This window comes from Manis pentadactyla, chromosome X (genome assembly GCF_030020395.1).
Source record: "Manis pentadactyla isolate mManPen7 chromosome X, mManPen7.hap1, whole genome shotgun sequence".
Lineage (NCBI taxonomy): Eukaryota > Metazoa > Chordata > Mammalia > Pholidota > Manidae > Manis > Manis pentadactyla.
In genome coordinates this window covers 42420990-42440464 of record NC_080038.1, presented here as the reverse complement: position 1 = coordinate 42440464, position 19475 = coordinate 42420990, and the positions used below count along the sequence as shown (strand labels likewise).

The window sequence follows — 19475 nt, the reverse complement described above, 5'->3', positions numbered from 1 at the left end:
AGAGCAAATGTTGTCAGGTCTTCTTGCAACAGGGGCAGATGACATTTCTTGATTAGGTCACAGTTCTACTTGGGAATGGCTCCCCAGTCCATTTTAATATATAGTTCTTGGGTCTTCTAAGACATCCTTTTCCCATAAGAAATGGCCCATGTTTGCAGCTGAGTAATTTTCTCAGTTTGCTTCTTGTCCATAGAATTTAGAGTGGGGAGTCCAGAGGCCATTGTTCATTTTAGACTGTTTCAGTCCCTTTATGTCCAACTTGGAGGTAGTTTCACTAGTAAAACTCAATTGAAAACTTTTGAGGTTGTCTACAAATCTGGTTTGTATTTACTCCATGCCTCAAATGCCATATCAACAATTCTTTATGACAGGCTCCTGTCTACTTTGATCAGCATGTCAGGCTACTAGGGACAATGTCGTGAAGTTTTTAGAAGCCATTTAGCTTAGTTGAGAGGGTCTCCCAGACACCAACTTAAATATTTTACACATTTTAACAAAGGGTCTTACAGCCACACCCATGATTTGATGTCTACCCTGAGGCCATTTTTCACCTTGAGAATATTTTGATGGTTGGAGAGACTGGGGATGTGAAACAGTTATTTTCCAACCCAACAATCTTGGCTTTTCAAAATTTCTTCTGAATTCTGCTTGTAATTGGAAGTTATTTCCTTAGTTCATATCTCTCTGTATCTTCTCATACGCAGCTAAAAGAAGTAAACCAGTAACTTCCAACATTGTTGGAAATCTCCTTAGCCACATCCATAAGTTCATTTGGTACATTCTCTGTCTTCCCAGAGCATGGTGACTGTTTTGCTATTCTTTATTTACTAAATAACATGGGCTGCCATCTTTTCCAGCCTTTCTTAACAGTTTTCCTCATTCTTCTTCCAGTTTCTACCTGTTGCCCAGGCCCAAAGCTAATGCTACATGTCTTATGTTTTGGTACAATACCCTCCATTCACCTCCCCCCACCCCCTGCCCAACAGGCATACTTTCAGGGATTACTTAGCACTTGCTGTACAAAAAACTACCCCAAAACTTAGTGGCTTAAAACAATATTCATTTTATTTATCTCATAATTCTCCAGGTTGGCTGGGATGACTGGTATGGCTCTTCTGGTGTGTGCTGGCTTGGCTGAGGCTGGAGGTTGAGGAAGGCTCACTCCCATGTCTGACAATTGGTCTAATGGACCCTCTGTTGAGCTGGCTCATCTCTGCTCTATGCGTTTTCTCATTCTCCAGTAATCTGAGCTTCTTCACACAAAGGTCTCAGAATTCCAAAGAGGAGCAAGAGAGGATAAGCCTCAAGGCAGGCTTTTCCAGCATCTTCTTGAATCTCATTGTTAATGCACATTGGCTAAAGCAAGTCGGGCAGCCAAGCTCAGAATAAAGGAGTAGAGAGAGCTCTACCTCTTAATAAAAAAAACAACAAAGTAACATTGCAAATGGGTGTGCATAAAAGGATGGGTGAGATCTGTGGCTATTTTGCATTGGACCACAATGAAAGACAAAAATACGATGTCATGGAAACCAGTATGGATGACAGGATTATATTTATGTATTCATGTAAAATTATATCTGCAAATGTGAGTGTATATAATAAGATTTTAGATTCATGTGAGAAATATTCAACTGGAAACATATTGAAAGATACAATTATAATTAAATTAAAAAAGAATTTCATTTCTTCTTCCTGCTGTGCAATGTGTTCTGCTAAAAACACCTTACAGAACTCAGAGTAGGTCTTTACATCAAACTTTTGCTGTCCTACCTTTCATTTTGTCACTGTAAATTGCTTAATATAACACATAAACATGACTGTCACTTGCATAATTTTGCATGCTCCATCTATAAGGAATTTGGTAACAATTTACCTTGCAATACTTTTATAGGAAGGCTTTTCCAAATGCATCAAACTGACAGCATTTTACTCAGTATGAATTCTACTGTATTTTGTGAGGCAGTGCCAATATGGAAATTTCCTTTCATTCAATGCATTCTGAAAGGGTCTCTTGAATAATTTTTCTCATCTCAGTTGAGAGAGCCTGATGAATGCTTTTTATTATGCAATGTATCCATATCAGATATGTCTTGGAGGAATTTTACAATATGCACTTAGACCTGACTTCTGTGATAAGGCAAGAAACAGGGTTGCTTTCATGTGTGAATGTTGCGATGCATACTCAGAACCGATTTCTGAGTGAAGCCCTTTCCACAGACACTGCATTTATAGGGTTTGTCTCCAGTATGAATTGTCTGGTGTTTATTGAAATTTGACCTGTCAGTGAAGGCTTTCCCACATTCTGTACACATATATGGTTTCTCTCCAGTGTGAATTCGCTGATGTACTTTGAGATGTGGTTTCTTAGAGAAGGACTTCTCACAGTCAGGACATTTATAAGGCTTTTCCGTAGTATGAATTCTCTGATGTGTAATTAATTCTGATTTCTGGATGAAGGCCCTCCCACAATCGGGACAAACATAGGGCTTCTCTCCAGTATGAATTGTCTGATGTTTATTGAAATTCGACCTGTCAGTGAAGGCCTTCCCACATTCAGCACATATATAAGACTTCTCTCCAGTATGAGATTTCTGGTGAGTATTGAGATTTGATCTGTTGGTGAAGGCCTTCCCACATTCAGCGCATATATAGGGTTTCTCTCCTGTGTGAATTCGCTTATGCATCTGGAGTTGTGACTTAGAAGGGAAAGATTTCCCACAGTCACTGCACTCATAAGGCTTCTCTCCAGTATGAATTCTTTGATGTGCAATCAAGTGTGCCTTCTGGATGAAAGCCTGCCCACACTGAGTACATATATAGGATCTCTCTCCTGTATGAATTCTCTGATGCATCCTCAGTGTTGATTTTTGGATAAAGGCTTTCCCACACTCAGTACATTTGTGCTGTCTCTCTCCAGTATGAATTTTCTGATGTACACTGAGGGCTGAGTTCAGGGAGAAGCCTTTCCCACATTCACTGCATTCATAGAGTTTTTCTCCAGTATGAGTTGTCTGATGCCTAAGTAGAGATGACACCTGGAAAAATGACTTTCCACATTCACTGCATTTATAGGGTTTTTCTCTAGTATGAGTTTTTTTATGCATAATTAATTCTGAATTCTGGATGAATGCCTTCCCACATTCAGTACATATATATAGTTTTTCATCTCTATGAACTCTCAGATATATACTGAGTAGTGGCCTCTGTGTAAAAACATTTACACATTTGCTAAATTCACGAGGTTTTTCCATAGTATGAATTCTCTGAGGTGCAAAGAGGTGTGACTTTTGGGTGAAAATTTCCCCAAATTCAGTACACATATCTGCTTTCTCCCCAATAGGAAATTTCTGATTATGACTGATTACTTGTTTGAGGCTGACTTTTTCACACTGATTACTTTCATAGAATTTCACTCCTGTGTGCATATTTTCATGGTTAGCATATGAAGAGCTTTGTGTGAAAACTTGACCATATCTAATAATTTTATCAGAGTTCTTTGTTGCATTGTTTTCACCATGAATATGTAAGTCTAAATTATGCTTAAAACTCTTTCCAAATGAGTCATGTTTATGGGGTCTTTTCTGTGAAGGAATAAGATTTGGGCTTGGATGGACAAATTGTACACTATCTTTATGTTCAAAATTCCACTCTGTATTCAATATTTTCTCATTGATGAAAGCAGCACGACTTAAAGGTTTGTTCTGTATTTCCTGGTATCTTTTTATCTGTTCAGCATCTTGCCACAGTTCTTCTAAAATGGAATACAATGAATTACTTCTTGTATCTTCACCCTCCATTTCACTATGAAATGAAGTTTTTCCAGAAAGTCTTTTATGTGAAGTCTTAATCCCAAACCTCCCATCTAAAAAGACAAAGAAAAAGTAAAATTGACACAAAGAATAGATAGCATATTAAAAGGTACACATAAACTGATCCAAATTGAACACAGGAAAACCAGTAAATCTGATGATGATGATGACAATGATGACAGGAAATACATATATAGAGCACTTATGTGCCAAACTCTTGCATGTCATTTATAATATTCCAGGCATTGTTCTAAGAAACATATACATATGAATTCATTCAATCCTTTAAAAATCCCTATGAGGTATCATCTATTATTATCTATCTATTGTAGATACAGAAAATGAACTCAGAATTTTTGTCCTGAAACATGGTTATTAATTGTTGGTACTGGAGTTCAGCATAAGCAATCTGGCTTTCGTTTGGCAGAAGGCTTGGATGTAAAGTAGGACGGACTGAAGATTAAGAAAGACAAGGGTTTTAAGTGGAACTGTCCATGAAGAGTCTAGGCTTGGAGGGGGTAGAGTCTTAAGTCCTTATTAGCTTTTGATTATACATCCTCACTAATCTTGCTGCTACTTGCTTATTAGCAATAATACCAAATTAATGAAATGAAAAAACCAATTTAATTTGCCAAGAGAATATATCCTAAAAGTTCTCATCACAAGGGAAAAAAAATCTTTTCTTTTTGTGTATATACATGAGATGGATGTTAACTAAACTTACTGTGTTTATCATTTCACAATATATTTAAGTCAAGTCATTATCCCGAACAACTTATACAGTGCATACAGTGCTGTGTGTCAATTACATCTTAATAAAACTGAAAAAAAAAAACAATTTATTCATGGCTATAGGAAAAATATTGTGGTCATAGTCATCTTGACCTATACAAACAATAAATGGAAATCTATACTCCAACTCTCCACCCAGGTGTAATTGTTTTCTTGGACGTAAAATTATATATGTATCTAACAAGAAGCATAAAATCAGAGAGAGGAAAAGTCATCTACCACAGCTTTCATTTGTCCACCAGAATCTGTTTTGCCATCGTTTTGCATTAACAGAGTAATAGCCAGGTATATGGTTGCTCAGTAATATAACATTTCACAGCCTCCTTTGAAAATTGGTGTGGCCATTTGGCAATGTTCTCATTAACAGAACATGAGAGAAAACGATGTGTGCTACTTTCAAACCAGAGCATTGAGACAGTGGGAATGTTTTCTCTATAGCCTCTTCTACCTTCTTGCTTACTAAATCCTGGATTTGGCAGTAACATAGATTCAAATATGAAGATGTCACAAAAAACCTAAAAGATGGTGGAGTTATGTAATGGAAGGAACCTGGGTACCTGAATAAACACAAGCAATGAAGTTTTCCAAAGGCATGTGATATTAGAAACATATGAGAAAATAAAATTCTTTAGTATATAAGTCACAGTATCTTATAATCTCTTTATCACTGTGAGTTAGCTTTAACATAATTAATATTATATTCTTATCCAGAGTGGGAATCACAGATGTTTTCATTACCAGTACAGTACATGAGACATACCAGATTTTCAATAACTTTAAAATAGAAAAATTACATATTATCTCATCAGGAAGAGATTTTAGATACGGAGAATGCTCTGAGTCATCAAATCCAGTTTTCCCCTGTTGTTTGCTATGATACTGCAGACAATGTCTCACCCAAAATCTCTTCCTCTTATTCTTTTTATATTTTTTATTTTTTATTTTGGTATCATTAATCTACAATTACATGAAGAATATTATGTTTATTAGGATCCCCCCTTCACCAAGCCCCCCAACATACCCCTTCACAGTCACTGTCCATCTGCATAGTAAGATGCTGTAAAATCACTACTTGTCTTCTCTGTGTTGCACAGCCTTCCCTGTACCCCCCACGCACTATACAAGCTAACTGTAATGCCCTCATTCTTTTTCCCCACCCTTATCCCTCACTTCCCTTCCATCCTCCCCAGTCTCTTTCCCTTTGGTAACTATTAGTCCATTCTTGAGTTCTGTGATTCTGCTGCTGTTTTGTTCCTTCAGTTTTCCTTTGTTCTAACACTCCATATATGAGTGAAATCATTTGGTACTTGTCTTTCTCCGCCTGGCTTATTTCACTGAGCATAATACCCTCTAGCTCCATCCATGTTGTTGCGAATGGTAGGATCTGTTTTTTTCTTATGGCTGAGTAATATAACATTGTGTATATGTACCACATCTTCTTTATCCATTCACCTACTGATGGACATTTAGGTTGCTTCCATATATTGGCTATTGTAAATAGTGCAGCAATAAACATAGGGGTGCATCTGTCTTTTTCAAACTGGAGTGCAGCATTCTTAGGGTAAATTCCTAGAAGTGGAATTCCTGGGTCAAATGGTATTTCTATTTTGAGCATTCTGAGGAACCTCCATACTGCTTTCCACAATGGTTGAACTAATTTACATTCCGACCAGTAGTGCAGAGGGTTCCCCTTTCTCCACAACCTCACCAACATTTGTTGTTTGTCTTTTTGATGATGGCAATCCTTACTGGTGTGAGATGATATGTCATTGTGGTTTTAATTTGCATTTCTCTGATGATTAGCAATGTGGAGCATCTTTTCATGTGCCTGCTGGCCATCTGGATTTCTTTTTTAGAGAACTGTCTATTCAGCTCCAATGCACATCTTTTAATTGGATTATTTGTGTTTTGTTTGTTGAGGCATGTGAGCTCTTTATATATTTTGGATGTCAATCCTTTATTGGATTTGTCATTTATGAATATGTTCTCCCATACCGTAGGATACCTTTTTGTTCTATTGATGGTATCCTTTGCTGTACAGAAGCTTCGTAGCTTGATAGAGTCCCACTTGTTCATTTTGGCTTTTGTTTCCCTTGCCCGGGGAGATATGTTCATGAAGAAGTCACTCATGTTTATGTCGATGAGATTTTTGCCTATGTTTTTTTCTAAGAGTTTCATGGTTTCATGACTTACATTCAGGTCTTTAGTCCATTTCAAATTTACTTTTGTGTATGGGGTTAGACAGTGATCCAGTTTCATTCTCTTACAGGTAGCTGTCCAGTTTTGCCAGCACCGTCTTTTGAAGAGACTGTCATTTCCCCATTGTACGTTCATGGATCCTTTATTGTATATTAATTGGTCATATATGTTTGGGTTAATATCTGGAGTCTCTAATCTGTTCCACTGGTCTGTGGCTCTGTTCTTGTGCCAGTACCAAATTGTCTTGATTACTGTGGCTTTGTAGTAGAGCTAGAAGTTGGGGAGCGAAATCCCCCCCAACTTTATTCTTCCTTCTCAGGATTGCTTTGGCTATTCGGGGTCTTTGACGGTCCCATATGAATTTTTGAACTATTTGTTCCAGTTCATTGAAGAATGCTGTTGGTAATTTATAGGGATTGCATCGAATCTGTATATTGCTTTGGGCAGGATGGCCATTTTGACGATATTAATTCTTCCTAGCCAAGAGCATGGGATGAGTTTCCATTTGTTACTGTCCCCTTTAATTTCTCTTAAGAGTGTCTTGTAGTTTTCAGGGTATAGGTCTTTCACTTCTTTGGTTAGGTTTATTCCTAGGTATTTTATTCTTTTTGATGCTATTGTGAATGGAAGTGTTTTCCTGATTTCTCTTTCTATTAGTTCATTATTAGTGTATAGGAAAGCTACAGATTTCTGTGTGTTAATTTTGTATCCTGCAACTTTTCTGAATTCCGATATTAGTTCTAGTACTTTTGCAGTGGAGTCTTTAGGGTCTTTTATGTACAATATCATGTCATCTGCAAATAGTGACAGTTTGACTTCTTCTTTACCAATCTGGATTCCTTGTATTTCTTTCTTTTGCCTAATTGCCGTGGCTAGGACCTCCAGTACCTTGTTGAATAACAGTGGGGAGAGTGGGCATCCCTGTCTTGTTTCCGATCTCAGAGGAAAAGCTTTCAGCCTCTCGCTGTTCAGCATGATGTTAGCTGTGGGTTTATCATATATGGCCTTTATTATGTTGAGGTACTTGCCCTCTATGCCCATTTTGTTGAGAGTTTTTATCATGAATGGATGTTGAATTTTGTTGAATGCTTTTTCAGCATCTATGGAGATGATCATGTGGTTTTTGTCTTCTTTTTGTTGATGTGGTGGATGATGTCGATGGATTTTCGAATGTTGTACCATCCTTGCATCCTTGGGATGAAACCCACTTGGTCATGGTGTATGATCCTCTTGATGTATTTTTGAATTCGGTTTGCTAATATTTTGTTGAGTATTTTTGCATCTACATTCATCAGGGATATTGGTCTGTAGTTTTCTTTTTTGGTGGGGTCTTTGCCTGGTTTTGGTATTAGGGTGATGTTGGCTTCATAGAATGAGTTTCGGAGTACTCCCTCCTCTTCTATTTTTTGGAAAACTTTAAGGAGAATGGGTGTTATATCTTCTCTGTATGTCTGATAAAATTCTGAGGTAAATCCATCTGGCCCGGGGGGTTTGTTCTTGGGTACTTTTTTGATTACTGATTCAATTTCGTTGCTGGTAATTGGTCTGTTTAGATTTTCTGTTTCTTTCTGGGTCAGTGTTGGAAGGTTGTATTTTTCTAGGAAGTTGTCCATTTCTCCTAGGTTTTCCAGCTTATTAGCATATACGTTTTGATAGTATTCTCTAACAATTCTTTGTATTTCTGTGGGGTCCGTCGTGACTTTTCCTTTCTCTTTATGATTGTTGATGTGTGTGGACCCTGTTTTTCTCTTAATAAGTCTGGGTAGAGGCTTATCTATTTTGTTTATTCTCTCGAAGAACCAGCTCTTGGTTTCATTGATTTTTTCTATTGTTTTATTCTTCTCAATTTTATTTATTTCTTCTCTGATAACTATTATGTGTCTCTGTCTGCTGACCTTAGGCCTCATTTGTCCTTTTTCCAATTTCGATAATTGTGACATTAGACTATTCATTTGGGATTGTTCTTCCTTCTTTATATATGCCTGGATTGCTATATACTTTCCTCTTAAGACTGCTTTTGCTGCACCCCATAGAATTTGGGGCTTTGTGTTGTTCTTGTCATTTGTTTCCAAATATTGCTGGATCAGCATTTTAATTTGGTCATTGATCCATTGATTATTTAGGAGCATGTTGTTAAGCCTCCATGTGTTTGTGAGCCTTTTTGCTTTCTTTGTACAATTTATTTCTAGTTTTATACCTTTGTGGTCTGAAAAGTTGGTTGGTAGGATTTCAATCTTTTGGAATTTACTGAGGCTCTTTTTGTGGCCTAGTATGTGGTCTATTCTGGAGAATGTTCCATGTGCACTTGAGAAGAATGTGTACCCTGTTGCTTTTGGATGTAGAGTTCTATAGATGTCTGTTAGGTCCATCTGTTCTAGTGTTTTGTTCAGTGCCTCTGTGTCCTTACTTATTTTCTGTCTGGTGGATCTGTCCATTGGAGTGAGTGGTGTGTTAAAGATTCCCAAAATGAATGCATTGCATTCTATTTCCTCCTTTAATTCTGTTAGTATTTGTTTCACATATATTGGTGCTCCTGTATTGGGTGCACATATGTTTATAATGGTTATATCCTCTTGTTGGACTGAGCCCTTTGTCATTATGTAATGTCCTTTATCTCTTGTTACTTTCTTTATTTTGAAGTCTATTTTGTCTGATACTAGTATTGCAACACCTGCTTTTTTCTCTCTGTTGTTTGCATGAAATATCTTTTTCCATCCCTTGACTTTTAATCTGTGCATGTCTTTGGGTTTGAGGTGAGTCTCTTGTAAGCAGCATATAGATGGGTCTTGCTTTTTTATCCATTCTATTTCTCTGTGTCTTTTGATTGGTGCATTCAGTCGATTTACATTTAGGTTAATTATTGAAAGATATGTACTGATTGCCATTGCAGGCTTTAGAGTTGTGGTTACCAAAGCTTCAAGGTCAGCTTCTTTACTACCTAACTGTCTATCTTAATTCACTTATTGAGCTATTATAAACACAGTCTCATGATTATTTCTTTCCCTTCTTTTTCCTCCTCCTCCATTCTTTATATATTGGGTGTTTTGTTCTGTGCTCTTTTTAGGAGTGCTCCCATCTAGAACAGTCCCTCTAAGATACCGTGTAGAGGTGGTTTGTGGGAGGCAAATTCCCTCAACTTTTGCTTCTCTGGGAATTGTTTAATCCCTCCTTCATATTTAAATGATAATTATGCTGGATACAGTATCCTTGGTTCAAGGCCCTTCTGTTTCATTGCATTAAATATATCATGCCATTCTCTTCTGGCCTGTAAGGTTACTGTTGAGAAGTCTGATGATAGCCTGATGGGTTTTCCTTTGTAGGTGACCTTTTTTCTCTCTCTGGCTGCCTTTAATACTCTGCCCTTGTCCTTGCTCTTTGCCATTTTAATTATTATGTGTCTTGGTGTTGTCCTCTTTGGGCCCCATCTCTCGGGAGTTCTGTGTGCCTCTGTAGTCTGAGCAACTATTTCCTCCACCATTTTGGGGAAGTTCTCAGCAATTATTTCTTCAAAGACACTTTCTATCCCTTTTTCTCTCTCTCCTTCCTCTGGGAACCCTATAATGTGGATATTGTTCCTTTTGGATTGGTCACACAGTTCTTTTAATATTGCATTCCTGGAGATCCTTTTATCTCTCTCTGCCTCAGCTTCTATGCGTTCCTGTTCTCTGGTTTCTATCCCATCAATGGCCTTTTGCACCTTATCCTTTCTGCTTATAAATCCTTCCAGAGTTTGTTTCCCTTCTGTAATCTCCCTCCGGACGTCTGTAATCTCCCTCCGGACTTCATCCCTTTGCTCTTGCATATTTCTCTGCAGCTCTGTCAGCATGTTTATGATTTTTATTTTGAATTCTTTTTCAGGGAGACTGGTTAGGTCTGCCTCTGCAGATCCTTTCTCAGGTGTTGTTTGAAGTGTCTTGGACTGGACCAATTTTTTTGCCTTTTCATGGTGATAGCAGTGGCTGTAGGCAGGTTGCAGGTGTGTCAGCTGGGAGTAGAAAGTCCTTTCCTGCTTGCTGGATGCCTTGCCCTTCTCGGCTGCCTGTGACAGTTAGCCGCACTCCTGGAGCAGCCACTGGGTTAGTCCCCTAAGCTGCTGTGGTCGGGGTGTCCATCAGAGCAGCGTGCAGCCCTTCAGGGAGTGGCAGGCACACCAGGTGCACTCCTCCGTGCTAGCGGTAACCCTGCTGGGCAGCTCTGTGCCAACAGTGGCCTTTGGGTCTGGCCCAGGTGGCTGTGCCTTGGGCTGGGATTCTGGTTGGCTGCTGGGTGTGCACCTGCTCCCTCTGGCTCCGCTGCAGGTGCGCACAGGCCTCTACAGGGCTCCTCTGGCTCCCCTGTTGCCGGTACATGCGAGCCGCGTCTGGCCTGTTTGATTGCGATGCTGCAGGCACGCACAAGCCTCTCTGGTATCTCGTGCTGTTGGTGCACGGATCTGCTCTCGGTCTCTTCCAGCGCTGCCATCCCCGTCACACGCTGCCACTCTCCTGCTACTGGGCCAGTGTGTCGGGGTCCGTGCCAGTTGGAGGAACGACTGGCAGGGTGCTTAGTGCTGTGAGGGGCTTCAGAGCTGCACTGCCTCCCTGGGGTTTAGGGTGCCTAAGTTTCCCCGAGATTCCCAGCTGCTGGCTGTGTGCCGTGACAACTTCATCCAGCTATGGGGTCTCTGCCTCTTTAAGACTTGCAGAAAGCACTTGCTTTTCTTTTGTCTCAGGGGCGCCAGTTTGCTTTTCTGTTTCTCTAATATCCAGCACCCCGTGCACCTTTTGTCTGTATTCTGGGTGCGGATTTCTAGAGCTGGTTGTTTAGCAGTCCTGGGCTTTCACTCCCTCCCAGTTCTGACTCCTTTCTTCCCGCCGGGTTTTGGGGTGGGGGAGCGTTCGTGTCCCGCCTAGCTGCGGCTTGTATCTTACCCCCTTCGTGTGATGCTGAGTTCTTGCAGATGTAGATGTATCCTGGCTGTTGTACTGCATCCACTGGTGTCTCTTTTAGCAATAATTGTATTTATTGTATTTTCATAAATATATATGTTTTGGGGAGGAGATTTCCTCTGAACTACTCATGCTGCCATCTTCCCATCAGCTCCTGTCATCCTCTTATTCTTGTTGCATTTTTATTCTTACACATTTACTTTTATAGTTGACCCTTGAACAACACCAGTTTGGACTGTGTGGGTCCACTTATATGTATTGTAAGATAAATTCTAGTGTAAGATAAATTTTAACTGAAATAAGCAGGCGACGAGAGGCAACAAAGGGCCAGGAAGTTTGAGTGCAATTCCCAGGTGATGTTCCTTGGTCTGAAACACAGGGTGGGGAAGTCACACCCGGTCAGGTAGATGGGGGCTTATAAGGGGTTAGGAGGGGGAGGAGTGGGCAAGCTATCCTAGGGGGCGTGGAGAGGTATGATTGGTTAAAGGTGACATAACAGACAACTAGAAACTTTTTTCCTTCCAAGAGGGAGGAGACTGACATCCAGGTCTTAGTTGGCACATCAGAAGGATGGAATTCAGGAAGAGCTGTCCCTTTTCCATATAAGGCATGGACCTTGGGGTCTGGTCTGTTCTCCTTTTATGGTATCTCTCTGTTCTGTTTGCATGTCCTTGTTTTTCCTTCCTCCAGCCTAACATGTATATGTTTTCTAATAGATATATTGGAAAATATTTTTATAGATTTGTGACAATTTGAACAAATATTTTCTTTTCTCTAGCTTACCTTATCATTGTTAAGAATACAGTATATAGTACATATAAGACATAAAATATGTGTTACTTTACTGTTTATGTTATCAGTAAGGCTTCTAGTCAACAGTAGTCAAAAGTTATATAAAGAATTTCAACTGCAAGAGGGTAGGTGCCCTTAATCTCCCCATTGTTCAAGGATCAACTGTAATGCAGTCTGGAGATATTAAGCATTGGATTCCTAGGCATGGTTTTATAAGTGGGTCTGCTTTTCACTTCAACTTATAGATAAAACATATAACTTATAAATGAACTTAACTTCTCAACTCCTGCTCTATTAGACAGTATTTACATCTCCAAGTATCAGTTTTCATTGTAAAATCAAAATTAGTGATCCTGAGCCCTTTTAAATAAAAAGCTTCTCTACCTACACCTTTCCTGACACTGGGTTCAATGAACAAGTACATAAATGAAGAGGCATTGGTCCAGAAAAGAGCTGTGCATGCAAGCTTGCAATCTATTTGCCACTCACAAAAATGCCTTTAAAAAAGGTCCAGTTTATTCTCAAATCAATATCTTCATATCTTCTTCCTCCATTTAGCCTGCTAAGCATTTTCTTTTGTGCCATTTAAAAATGTAAGTGTGCTTCATTGAGTGATTTGAGTCTTTTACTTTGAAAATCAATCTGATCATATTGCCAGTGAAATTTTTTCCTGAATTTCACAAGTAGACACCCTCTGTGCTATTCACTTTGCTAATTATTTTAACAGACTCCTATTATAATAGAAACACTATGCACAGAGTAAACTTTTCAATATTTGATGCCATCTTCTTCACCTCCCAATCATAATCTACGGCCCATTGATTTCCTCTCAGAATTTTTAGAAATCAGTCTGAAATAGAGCAAAATACTCTTATATTCTTATCCCCCATAAATTCAATTAGTTAATATTGATGAGTATTTTCTTCATGCTTAGCATTCAAATAATGAAAATAAGAAACAAACTCTTACTTGCAGGGACTTTCAAAACTCCTGGGGAAGAAACACCTGAGGGATGGGGGAAAACAGAAATGGAGAGGAGCAATACATTTGGAGTTTGTAAGGATCAAGTCATAGAAATGAAAGTTTGTCCAAGTTCTTGTGTGTATCAGTAGCTCTTTCTTTTTCACTGGTGGGTAGCTTCACATTGTAAGAATATAGCACAACATTCATCCATTCTCCTGTTGATGGACATCTGGGGTGTTTCATGTTTGGGGCAATTATGCTAATGCTGGTATGAACATTCTTGTACATTTCTTTTAGTGTACATATCCACTCATTTCTCTTAAATAAATGCCTAAGAGTGGCATTGCTGAGACACAGGATAGCTGTATACTTAGCATTAGTAGGTGCTGCCTATTTCCCAAAGAAGTTCAAAGAATGTGACATTTTTTAAACTGTAAACATGCCTACCATCAATGTAAATGAATTCCAGTTGCTTCAAATACTCAACACTTGATATTATCAGTCTTTTTAATTTTAGCCATTCTTTTATGTGTATATATATGTGGGTAGTGTTGTCTCATTCTGATTTTAATTTACATTTCCCTGATGATTTCCACTAATCTACATTAGTGATCTTGAGCCCTTTTTAATATACATAATGGCTATTTGGATACCTCTTTAAAAAGTACCTGTTCATGTATTTTACCCATTTCTTTTACTGCTCGGTTGTCCTTTTCCTTCTGATTTGTAAAAGTTCTTTATATATTCTGCATGTAAGTCATTTGTCAAATTTATGCATTAAAAATATCTTCTCCCAGTTTATGGCTTGCCTATTCACTTTCTTAAGGATTTTTTGAAAATGAGTGATTCTTCATTCTAATATGGTTCAATTTACTATCAAATGAGAATAAAAAGTGTTCTCTTTTTTTCTCCAAAACTACTTGAATAATATTGGTATTACTTATTTTGTAAATGACAGAATAAATTCACCAATGAAGCCATGTGAGCTAGAAGCTTTATCTGCAAAAGGATTTTAAATTATAGATTAAATTTCTTCAATAGATAAAAAGACTCCTAAGATTTTACTTTCTTTTTTTGTGACATTTCTTGAAATATATGTTTTCCTAGGACTGTGTCCACTCAATTTCAGTTATCAAATTTGTCGGCATAAAGTTGGTCATAATATCTTCTTAATGTCCTTTCAACGTCTGTAAGATTTATAATGTTTCTTTTTTCATTCATGGCAGAATAATCTATTTTCTCTTTTCCTTCATTAGTCTTATTAGAGATTTATCAATTGTATTAATCTTTTTAAACAAAAAACTTTTGCCTTTGCTAGTTTTCATAAATGTATGTCCTGAGTTGCAAACTTAGATAACTAATTTTTAACCTGATTTTCTGGTAGATATATATAAAACAATAAATTTCTATCTGACTAGTGCTTCACCTTCGTCCCACAAGCTCTGATATATCATAGTTTCATTATTATTCTCCTCAAAATATTTTCTAATTCCATTGTGGTTTATTCTTTTTGACTTCTGGGTTACTTGGATGTATACTGCTTACTTTTCGAACATTTGGATATTTTCTAGTTGTATTTCTATTCAGTTTTAACTTATTTCACTAGTAGTTAGAGAACATAAGTGTATGATTTCAATCCTTTGAAATTTGTTGCAATTAGCTTTATGACCCAAATAGGGTCTATTTTGCTCAGTGTGCTATATGCACTTGAAAAGAATGTGTATTATACGGTTGTGGGATGTAGTGATCTATGTATGTCAATTAGATCATATGGGTTTATCATGATCAGGTCTTCTACATCCTTACAGATTATTTCATCTATAAACAGACAGAAATTACAGAGACAGTATGTTAAAATCTCCAACTATGATTATGTATTTTGCCTCTCTCTCTTTTTAGTACTGTCAATGTTTACGTATTTTGAAGCTATTAACTATGTACAAATTTAATTTTTTATATATTCCTGTTTAGCTGAAATGTGATCAACTTCAGAGAAATAGGTCACGTTGTTAAAGATGTAACAGACAAGGGCAGAGCCAAGATGGCGGTGTGAGTAGAGCAGTGGAAATATCCTCCCAAAACCACATATATTTATGAAAATATAACAAAGACAACTCTTCCTAGAACAGACACCAGAGGACACAGGACAACATCCAGACCACATCCACACCTGCGAGGACCCAGCACCTCGCAAAGGGGGTAAGATACAATCCCCAGCATGGTGGGACCTGAGCACCCCCCCAACTCCCGGTGGGAGGAGAGGAGTCGGTGGGGGGAGGGAGAGGGAGCCCAGGACTGCTGAACACCCAGCCCCAGACATGTGGACCAGAGCGCAGAGACAGTGCAAGCGTGGGGTCCTGGATACTAGGGAAACAGGGCAGCAAGACCGGTGAGTGGGTCCCTGAGGCCGGTGCCTGAGGACAAAGAAAAGTGAGTGGCTCTTATTTTTTTTTTAAATTATTTATTTAATTTTTTGTTTGCTTGTTTGTTTTGTCTTGGTGAGTGCTTTTTGGAAGTCTTAAAGGGACAGGGTGGGACACTTAGTCCAGAGGCAGGGAATCTGGGGATCTCTGGGCACTCTAACCCCCTGGGCAGCAAGGAGCACGGAGGCCCCTCAAGGAGATTAATAGCCTCCCGGCCGCTCCCCCTCCAATGCGGCTCCACCATTTTGGAGCAGCGGCCCGAGACAGGCCACGCCCACAGCAACAGCGGAGATAAACTCCATAGCAGCCGGGCAGGAAGCAGAAGCCCTGTCTGTGCACAGCTGCCCAGCACAAGCCACTAGAGGTCGCTGTTCTCCCAGGAGAGGAAGGCCACAAACCAACAAGAAGGGAAGTTCTTCCAGCCGTCACTCGTCCCAGCTCTGCAAACTATTTCTATCACCATGAAAAGGCAAAATTACAGGCAAACCAAGATCACAGAGACAACACCAGAGAAGGAGACAGACCTAACCAGTCTTCCTGAAAAAGAATTCACAATAAAAATCATAAACATGCTGATGGAGATGCAGAGAAATATGCAAGAGCTAAGGGATGAAGTCCAGAGGGAGATCACAGGTGCCAGGAAGCAGATTACAGGAGTGAAACAAACTCTGGAAGGATTTATAAGCAGAATGGATAAGATGCAAGAGGCCATTGATGGAATAGAAACCAGAGAACAGTAACGCATAGAAGCTGACATAGAGAGAGATAAAAGGATCTCCAGGAATGAAACAATATTAAGAGAACTGTGTGACCAATCCAAAAGGAACAATATCCACATTATAGGGGTACCAGAAGAAGAAGAAGAGAGAAAAACGGATAGAAAGTGTCTTTGAAGAAATAATTGCTGAGAACGTCCCCAAACTGGGGGAGGAAATACTCGCTCAGACTGTGGAAGCACACAGAACTCGGAACAGAAGGCACCCAAAGAGGACAACATGAAGACATACAATAATTAAAATGGCAAAGATCGAGGACAAGGACAGAGTATTAAAGGCAGCCAGAGAGAGAAGAAAGGTTACCTACAAAGGAAAACCTATCAGGCTATCATCAGACTTCTCAACAGAAACCTTACAGGCCAGAAGAGAATGGCATGATATATTTAATGCAATGAAACAGAAGGGCCTTGAACCAAGGATACTGTATCCAGCACGATTATCATTTAAATATGAAGGAGGGATTAAACAATACCCAGACAAGCTAAAGTTGAGGGAATTTGCCCCCTACAAACCACCTCTACAGGGCATCTTACAGGGACTGCTCTAGATGGAAGCACTCCTAAAAACAGCACAGAAAAAAACACCCAACATATGAGGAATGGAGGAGGAGGAATAAGAAGGGAGAGAAGAAAAGAATCTCCAGACAGTGTATATAACAGCTCAATAAGCGAGCTAAGTTAGGCAGTAAGATACTAAAGAGGCTAACCTTGAACCTTTGGTAACCACGAATTTAAAGCCTGCAATGGCAATAAGTACATATCTTTCAATAGTCACCCTAAATGTAAATGGACTTAATGCACCAATCAAAAGACACAGAGTAATAGAATGGATAAAAAAGCAAGACCAATCTATATGCTGCTTACAAGAAACTCACCTCAAACCCAAAGACATGCACAGACTAAAGGTCAAGGGATGGAAAAACATATTTCAGGCAAACAACAGCGAGAAGAAAGCAGGGATTGCAGTACGAATAGCAGACAAAATAGACTTCAAAACAAAGAAAGTAACAAGAGATAAAGAAGGACACTACATAATGATAAAGGGCTCAGTCAAACAAGAGGATATAACCATTCTAAATATATATGCACCCAACACAGGAGCACCAGGATATGTGAAAAAATACTAACAGAACTAAAGGGGGAAATAGATTGCAATGCATTCATTTTAGGAGACTTCAAGACACCACTCACCCAAAAGGATAGATCCACCGGGCAGAAAATAAGTAAGGACACAGAGGCACTGAACAGCACACTAGAACAGATGGACCTAATAGACATCTATAGAACTCTACATCCAAAAGCAACATGATATACATTCTTCTCAAGTGCACATGGAACATTCTCCAGAATAGACCACATACTAGGCCACAAAAAGAGCCTCAGTAAATTCCAAAAGATTGAAATCCTACCAACCAACTTTTCAGACCACAAAGGCATAAAACTAGAAATAAACTGTACAAAGAAACCAAAAAGGCTCACAAACACATGGAGGCTTAACAACATGCTCCTACATAATCAATGGATCAACAAACAAATTAAAATAGAGACCAAGGAATATATGGAAACAAATGACAACAACAACACTAAGCCCCAACTTCTGTGGGACAAAGCGAAAGCAGTCTTAAGAGGAAAGTACATAGAGATCCAGGCTCACTTGAAGAAGGAAGAACAATCCCAAATGAATAGTCTAACATAACAAGTATCGAAACTGGAAAAAGAACAAATGAGGCCTAATGTCAGCAGAAGGAGGGACATAATAAAGATAAGAGAAGAAATAAACAAAATTGAGAAGAATAAAACAATAGCAAAAATCAATGAAACCAAGAGCTGGTTCTTTGAGAAAATAAACAAAATAGATAAGCCTCTAGCCAAACTTATTAAGAGAAAAAGAGAATCAACACAAATCAACAGAATCAGAAATGAGAACAGAAAAATCACAACAGACTCCACAGAAATACAAAGAATTATTAAACACTACTATGAAAACCTATATGCCAACATGGTGGAAAACCTAAAAGAAATGAACAACTTCATAGAAAAATACAACCTTCCAAGACTGACTAAGGAAGAAACACAAAAGTTAAACAAACCAATTACAAGCAAAGAAATTGAAATGGTAATCAAAAAACTACCCAAGAACAAAACCTCCAGGCCAGACGGACTTACCTCGGAATTTTATCAGACATACAGAGAAGACATAACACCCATTCTCCTTAAAGTTTTCCAAAAAAATAGAAGAGGAGGGAATACTCCCAAACTCATTCTATGAAGCCAACATCACCCTAATACCAAAACCAGGCAAAGACCCCACCAAAAAAGAAAATTAGAGACCAATATCCCTGATGAATGTAGATGCAAAAATACTCAATAAAATATTAGCCAACCAAATTAAAAAATATATCAAAAGGATCATAAACCAAGACCAAGTGGGACTCATCCCAGGGATGCAAGGATAGTACAACATTTGAAAATCCATCAATATCATCCACCATATCAACAAAAAGAAAGACAAGTATCATATGATCAACTCCATAGATGCTGAAAAAGCATTTGACAAAATTCAACATCCATTCATGATAAAAACTCTCAACAAAATGGGTATAGAGGGCAAGTACCTCAACATAATAAAGGCCATATATGATAAACCCACAGCCAACATTATACAGAACAGTGAGAAGCTGAAAGCTTTTCCTCTGAGATCGGGAACTAGACAGGGATGCCCACTCTCCCCACTGTTATTTAACATAGCACTGGAGGTCCTAGCCACGGCAATCAGACAAAACAAAGAAATACA

General features: G+C 38.7%; 1 protein-coding gene across 5 annotated transcripts in view; it reads right to left on the bottom strand.

The window, feature by feature from the left end:
- Positions 1-1043: 1043 nt before the first annotated feature.
- Positions 1044-19475, bottom strand: part of ZNF81 (zinc finger protein 81) — an 87639-nt gene continuing 69207 nt past the window's right edge. For all 5 annotated transcript variants that reach the window (XM_057496083.1, XM_036897070.2, XM_036897074.2 and 2 more), the window contains one exon: positions 1044-3862. In XM_057496083.1, the coding sequence (XP_057352066.1) occupies positions 2157-3862 (1706 nt within the window). In that variant the 3' untranslated portion in view covers positions 1044-2156. The remainder of the gene's footprint in view (positions 3863-19475) is intronic.